This window comes from Chionomys nivalis, chromosome 8, assembly GCF_950005125.1.
Source record: "Chionomys nivalis chromosome 8, mChiNiv1.1, whole genome shotgun sequence".
Lineage (NCBI taxonomy): Eukaryota > Metazoa > Chordata > Mammalia > Rodentia > Cricetidae > Chionomys > Chionomys nivalis.
The window spans coordinates 49,571,885-49,578,380 of NC_080093.1; the positions used below are offsets into that span (position 1 = coordinate 49,571,885).

Genomic DNA, 6,496 nt, shown 5'->3' on the forward strand with positions numbered 1-6,496 from the left:
ACTGCTGGCAAGGAAGGCACCAGATCTCATTACAGATGGTTGTGAGCCACCATGTGGTTGCTGGGAATTGAACTCGGGACCTCGGGAAGAGCAACCAGTGCTCTTACCCTCTGAGCCATCTCTCCAGCCCACCACACTTTTCTTATTTTTTAAAAATTTTTACATACATTGGTGTTTTGCCCGCAAGTACGTCTGTATGCAGGAATCAGATCCCCTAGAACTGGAGTTAAATAATAGAACCCGGGCCCTCTGGAAGAGCAGTCAGTGCTTTTAACCTCTGAGCCATCTCTCCAGCTCCAGGCGCAGGCGCTTTTCACTAAGACAAAATACTCCTGCAGGGATACTGGCTAGATTTGCATCACCTTGACACACACTACAGTCATTTGAGAGGAGGGAGCCTTGACTGAAAAAATGCTTCCGTAAGATCTGTGGGCCAGCCTATAAACATTTTCTTAAATAATGACTGATGGAGGAGGGCCCAGCCCATTGTGGGCGGTATCACCTCTGGACTAGTGGTCCTGGGTTTTATAAGAAAGCTGGTTGAGCAAGCCAGTAAGCAACCCTCCTCCATGGCCTCAGTTCCTGCCTCCAGCTTCTTGCTCTCACTGCCTTTTTTGGGGGGCAGGGGAGTTGAGACCGGGTTTCTCTGTGTAGTCTTAGTCTTGGCTGTTATGGAACTCACTCTGTGGAAAAGGCTAACCTCAAAGTCTCAGAGATATGCCTGCCTCTGGCTCCTGAGTGCTGACACCCTCACTGCTTTTGATGATAAACTCTTAAACGGAATTTGAGTGTTTGAGTGAAATAAATCCTTTCCTCCCCACGTTGTGTTTGACCATGGTGTTCCCAGCAATAGTAACCCTAAGACAGCAGGCTTTATATCAGTTCTAGACGTTGGTAGAAGATGGGCAGACAAGCGGATACCCGACAGACCTACGGCTAGGGGTGTTGAAATAGGCAGTCCCCCGCGTAGCCAACCAGGGTCCAAGAGTCTTAAAGAGGTTCTGCGCACTTGCAAAGGACCTTTTAGTGCAGCGATTCTTGTGTAGACGCCACTGTCCTGCCTGCCTCCTGGTCCACCTGTGTAAAAGGACAACCCCGAGGGAACCAAAGGGTCACTCTATCCGCACCAGGCATTAAAGGAGACTATGAAAAGCTACGTCCAGGTACTGAAGTGAGACCAGGGAGCCGGCGGTACTCCTCAGCAGTTCCGGTTGAGAGCCGTGCCTCCCTGTCAGGGTCAAATTGCAGCGGGCACGCCCCCTTGGAGTAAAGCAAAGCCCGGGAGCCTCGCGTGTGCGTCACTTCCGCTCTCACCGGTCCACACGTGAGAGGCGGGACCACAGAGGGGGCTCATTTTGTTTGTGTCACTTCCGGTGAGCCGACCAGTGACCACGGCAACATGGCCTTGAACGGCACTGGTGAGGGCTCGGCTTGCTCGGACCGTGGCCATTAGGAGCGGGAAGCAGTTTTCTCCGCCCTGACTCCTTCTCCTTGTACCTCTTTCCCGCAGATGTGGACGATTTCGCCTGGGAGCCTCCGACTGAAGCTGAGACGAAGGTGCTCCAGGCGCGACGCGAGCGGCAGGATCGCATCTCTCGTCTCATGGGCGACTACCTGCTCCGCGGTTACCGCATGCTGGGCGACACGTGCGCGGACTGCGGGGTGAGGCGAGCGACAAGGACGAGGCCTCGGGCCAGGCCGCACGTCCTTTCCTCAGCTCTCTTCTGTGGACCCTGTCGCTCGGGCTCACCTGTGACCGTGTGCTTTCTGGTTCCCAGACGATCCTCCTCCAAGATAAGCAGCGGAAAATCTACTGCGTGGCTTGTCAGGAGCTCGACTCAGACGTGGATAAAGATAATCCGGGTGAGGGGCCGAGTGTGCACTTTGGGGAAGGAATGTGGATCATGTGATAGTTATTCAGGAACAGGAGGCCTGGGAGGGGACACTGGAAGTATCTTCGTGCGGTGGCATTAAGGTGCCTTCTCATTTAAGTCCTGGAGAGGAGGAAAACAATACCCCTTTGCTTCCGATGCTGTGGGCTTTGCACATGCCAGGCAAGCGCTTTCCCGCTGAAATACACACCCCAGCCTTGAGACACAGACTTGGTGGATAAAGGAGGCCAGGGCAACTGTCAGGCAACTGGTACCCGAGGTGCGAACTCAGCGGTGCATTGCTTGCCTGGCATGTGTAAGGAGAAAGAAGAGTAGGGACCAGATTGTCTTATGCAGAAAACACTGGAAACGCAGGAGGAGCAGTAAAGAGCAAGTGGCTTAGGGCAGAGGCGCGCCAGGCATCCTGACTAGTCCTCCTGCTTCCTTCTTTTAGCTCTGAACGCACAGGCGGCCCTCTCTCAAGTTCGGGAACACCAGCTCGCCTCTGCTACAGAGCCTGCCTCGGGCTCTCGGCCCACACCCCTGCCCCCGGTACCCCGCCCAGAGCATTGCGAGGGAGCTGCCGCGGGGCTCAAGGCGGCCCAGGGGCCTCCCCTTTCTGCTGCACCTCCAAATGCAGACGTGGTGGCCTCCACACAGACAGCCCTCCTGCAGAAGCTAACCTGGGCCTCCGTTGAGCTGGGCTCCAGTGCGTCCTTGGAGACTAGCATCCAGCTGTGTGGGCTTATCCGGGCTTGTGCTGAGGCCCTAGCCAGCCTGAAGCAGCTGCAGCACTGAAACCGCTCCTCCAACCCCTGTGCCCCTGAGAAAAACCCTCTAGAAAAACAGCCATTCTTCTGTGTGGTTTGTTCCTTTCTTGGTTCTGAGTGTGCATGCAAGCCCCAACTCTAGTCACACTTTTTCTTTCTTTTGGCAACTCACCTTTTCGTGGCCTTTTCTACCTGAATGAGTTTTTTGCACTCAGGACAAGGGGTAAATGGTAGAGGGACAAGTGACCCCTTTTTCCAAGGAAGTAACCTCACCTCCACAAAGGCTGGACCACTAGTACTGTCCCTGATCCAATACCCCTCCCTCCACCGTCTGGACCCGACTGCCGTGTGCAGTTTCGGCCCCTTTGGTGCTTCCTGGCCTCCTCTGGGTATCTTGGTTCTATGATTCCATCTTAATGCTCACTGGAATGTTGGGGGGGGGTGGCCAGCGAAGCACTTTTAAGAGCTAGACACAATCTTACTCCATTCTCCGGCTCCTGCATCCCTACACTTTTTTTTTTTTTTTTTGGTTTTTCGAGACAAGGTTTCTCTGTGGTTTTGGAGCCTGTCCTGGAACTAGCTCTTGTAGACCAGGCTGGTCTCGAACTCACAGAGATCCGCCTGCCTCTGCCTCCCGAGTGCTGGGATTAAAGGCGTGCGCCACCACCGCCCGGCAATCCCTACATTTTTAGAATCGTTCCCTTGGGAAAGAAATTGTGTAAAAATGAGGCAGCGGAAGGCTTTCCTGACCCTTTCGGTCTCATCCCTCCCGATTCTCTGATGGATTGCTGGGCCCCACAGCCATCTCCCTGTTAAGAGAAGCCCCGCCCATGCAGAGGGGTGGAGCATAGGCGGAGTCCGAGGAGTCTGGGAAGGAACAAAGCGCGGCCTGCGGGCGGCGGCTGGGCTCCCTCCGGAGGCTGGGCCACCGGGAGCACGTCCTGTGAGCCATTGAAACATTGGAGGGCTCCGAGTGGCATCGCGGTCCGTGCCGGCCCGGCCATGAACGGTCTACCCTCAGCCGAGGCGCCGGGCAGCGCGGGTTGCACTCTGGCTGGGCTCCCGCCGCTACCGCGGGGCCTCAGCGGCCTCCTTAACGCTAGTGGGGGCTCGTGGAGGGAGCTGGAGCGTGTCTATAGCCAGCGGAGCCGCATCCACGATGAGCTGAGCCGTGCCGCCCGCGCCCCGGACGGTCCCCGTCACGCTGCGGGCGCTGCCAACTCGGGCTCTGCAGCAGGCGCGCGTCGCCCAGTTAACCTGGACTCGGCACTGGCCGCGCTGCGCAAGGAGATGGTGAGTAGGTGGGCGCCCCGCCAGGGGTAACGTGCTTTGTGGAGAGGGCGGAGATAAGTCTGGGACCGGTGTCCTAGCTCTCATGCCCAGCAGGATGCGTCGGGTCACAGTGGCTTAGGATAGCTATGATCGTAACAATGTGTAGCAATTGTTGCCTTTTTTTTTTTTTTTGGAGACAGGGTTTCTCTGTAGCTTTGGAGCCTGTCCTGGAACTCCCTTTGTAGACCAGGCTGGACTCAAACTCACAGAGATCCACCCGCCTCTGCCTCCCGAATGCTGGGATTGCTGGGATTAAAGGCGTGCGCCACCACCGCCCGGCTCCAATTGTTGCATTTTTAAAACTTGCCTGATTTCATCCTGCTGGACAGTGTTACCCCATTGTATAAATGAGGGCCAGTGAGTGGCTTAAAGGTTTCACAGTTGGCAAGTGCCATCTGTTGCCCCCAGAACTTTCACGTAAGAAGGTGCAGGAGGATTGGACAGGGTTGTGGCTCATGGTGGGGACTTTGGTTTGGGGGCTTGGGGAGGCCTGGACCCCCAACTCCAGCCCACTGTCAGTTGTCCGCAGGTGGGGCTGCGGCAGCTGGATATGTCGCTGCTGTGCCAGCTGTGGGGCCTGTATGAGTCGATCCAGGACTACAAGCATCTGTGCCAAGACCTGAGCTTGTGCCAGGACCTGTCATCTTCCCTCCACTCGGACAGCTCCTACCCACCTGATGCCGGCCTGTCCGATGATGATGAGCCTCCTGATGCGAGCCTGCCCCCAGACCCTCCACCCCTCACTGTGCCCCAAACACACAATGCCCGTGACCAGTGGTTGCAGGATGCCTTCCAAATTAGCCTCTGAAAAGCTGAGGTGGATAGCTAACTAAGCACCTAGACAAAAGGCTCAGAACTTGCCCTTCAGCAAGTCCTTAGTCGACAGTGCCTGCTCTTTTACCAGTACCGCCTCACTTCACTTCAGGAGGGCAAGGCATACCCATCAGGCAAAGCGGTCAAGATTGCAGCCAATGCCCAGTGCACTGGGCTCCCCACTTCTCCCACGTGTGTGCACCCCTAGCTTGGCCAGCCCTTAGTCTGACCTTGGGGTCCAAAGTGTCTTGCACTCGCGTTGGCATCGCTAGGACTGGGATGATTGCCTAGCTTCCATCTCTTTCATCTTTTGCTGCCACGTGCAGCTGCTGGCTCAGGGGCATCCCTCTCTGTGGCCCTAGGGTTTCACTGCCTGGGACAAGGGCTCCAGGACCCATCCCCGCAGCCACCCACAAGCCAGAAAGGCTAAGGTCTCTATGCTGGATATTTACGTTTAGGGGCCAGTACGTGAATGGAAAAATAAATACTTTCAACATTGTATTCTGATTGCCTGGTTGATGGGTACTGGGTTGGGAATTAAGTGGTTTCTAGCAAGTGTAGTCAGAGTTCTGCCGGAAGGTGGCGCCCAAGACCCCCTAGTGAAAGTCTTAGAGGGCGCAGGGTATGAAACGTCCCTCTCCGGGCAAGGTTGGAAGCTTTCCAGGCTACTGAAGCCTGGCTCTGCAGCATTTGACAGCAGTCGAGTCTCGTCCCCTGGGCTCTAGGCTTTGGAACCCAACTTCCCCTTTTCCCTTGCTTTGAGCCTTCCGGGAAGGAAGGAGCCGCCCATCTTGAGGAGAGAAACTTTCCACCTCCAGTGCTGGGCGGAGTCGCTGCAGCACAGGAAATGGGTGGGCCAGAGCTGACTGACCCGGGGGCCCATCGGAGTGATTGGGGAAAGCTACAAGAGAGTTGGTGCCCCTTAGGTTGGAGGAGGCCGTGATAGGAGGGAGAGGTGTGGAGGCCGGAGGGAGTGAGGTTTCAGTCTGTAGACAAGTCCTGGAAGGGAGACAGCAGCGGGGCGGCAAAAATTGAGGCCTCGGGCACCTCTGTTGCAGCCTCAGGCTGCCCAGCCTCCCCCGGACCTCAGCACTAAGTACCTGTAGGGTTGTACACAGAGGGCTTCCTCAAGGAAGCAGAGGGTCACACCAACGGAGTGCAGAGTCTGAGGGTGTCCAGCCCTCAGACGCCTGCGCACTTCAAGATTGCACTGGGGCAGCTCTTCCCCACTCCCTACCACGGTCACTTGAGTGCTGGAGATCCACCCAGCTGCCACTCCTGGAAGACAAGACGTCCTTTCCACCGTGAGGGTTTACCAGACACTGGGCAGGGAGAGAACACAGAGATGTGTTGCTCTAGGGCACTTCTCTAACTGGGTATGAGCCACCTTGCAGAGGCTCATTACCATTGAGTTGGATGGCTGAGTGATAAGGAGTCTAATCTAGGCGTTGACACCACAGCTAACGCCCCAGGGACTTCCCAGGGGAGGAGAGAAAACACCCACACACGTATTTTCTCTAGCCCTGATAACGGGTTGCATTTACTAAGACCTGGCAAAATCAGCCCGGCCCTGTGCTACATGCTTTCCCACGTTTCAACCTTCTATGACCGTTAAAGATAGAACTATAATTGGCCCCATTTAACAGACTTCAAAACCGAGGCACAGAGTGTTAGTGCTTTGTCCAAGGTGGCACTCTTGATTAGAAACCA

General features: G+C 55.8%; 2 protein-coding genes across 2 annotated transcripts; both read left to right on the top strand.

Moving 5' to 3' along the window:
- The first annotated feature begins 1,373 nt into the window (after positions 1 to 1,373).
- Positions 1,374 to 2,679, top strand: Znrd2 (zinc ribbon domain containing 2). The gene is made up of 4 exons (XM_057779903.1): positions 1,374 to 1,418; positions 1,511 to 1,662; positions 1,779 to 1,863; positions 2,326 to 2,679. The coding sequence occupies exons 1-4, from the start codon at positions 1,400 to 1,402 to the stop codon at positions 2,667 to 2,669; spliced, it is 600 nt and encodes a 199-aa protein (XP_057635886.1). The 5' UTR covers positions 1,374 to 1,399; the 3' UTR covers positions 2,670 to 2,679.
- A 963-nt stretch (positions 2,680 to 3,642) lies between these two features.
- On the top strand, positions 3,643 to 5,287 carry Fam89b (family with sequence similarity 89 member B). Its single transcript, XM_057779904.1, has 2 exons — positions 3,643 to 3,934; positions 4,503 to 5,287. Exons 1-2 carry the CDS (start codon positions 3,644 to 3,646, stop codon positions 4,779 to 4,781), a joined length of 570 nt encoding a protein of 189 aa, XP_057635887.1. The 5' UTR covers position 3,643; the 3' UTR covers positions 4,782 to 5,287.
- The last annotated feature ends 1,209 nt before the right edge of the window (positions 5,288 to 6,496 follow it).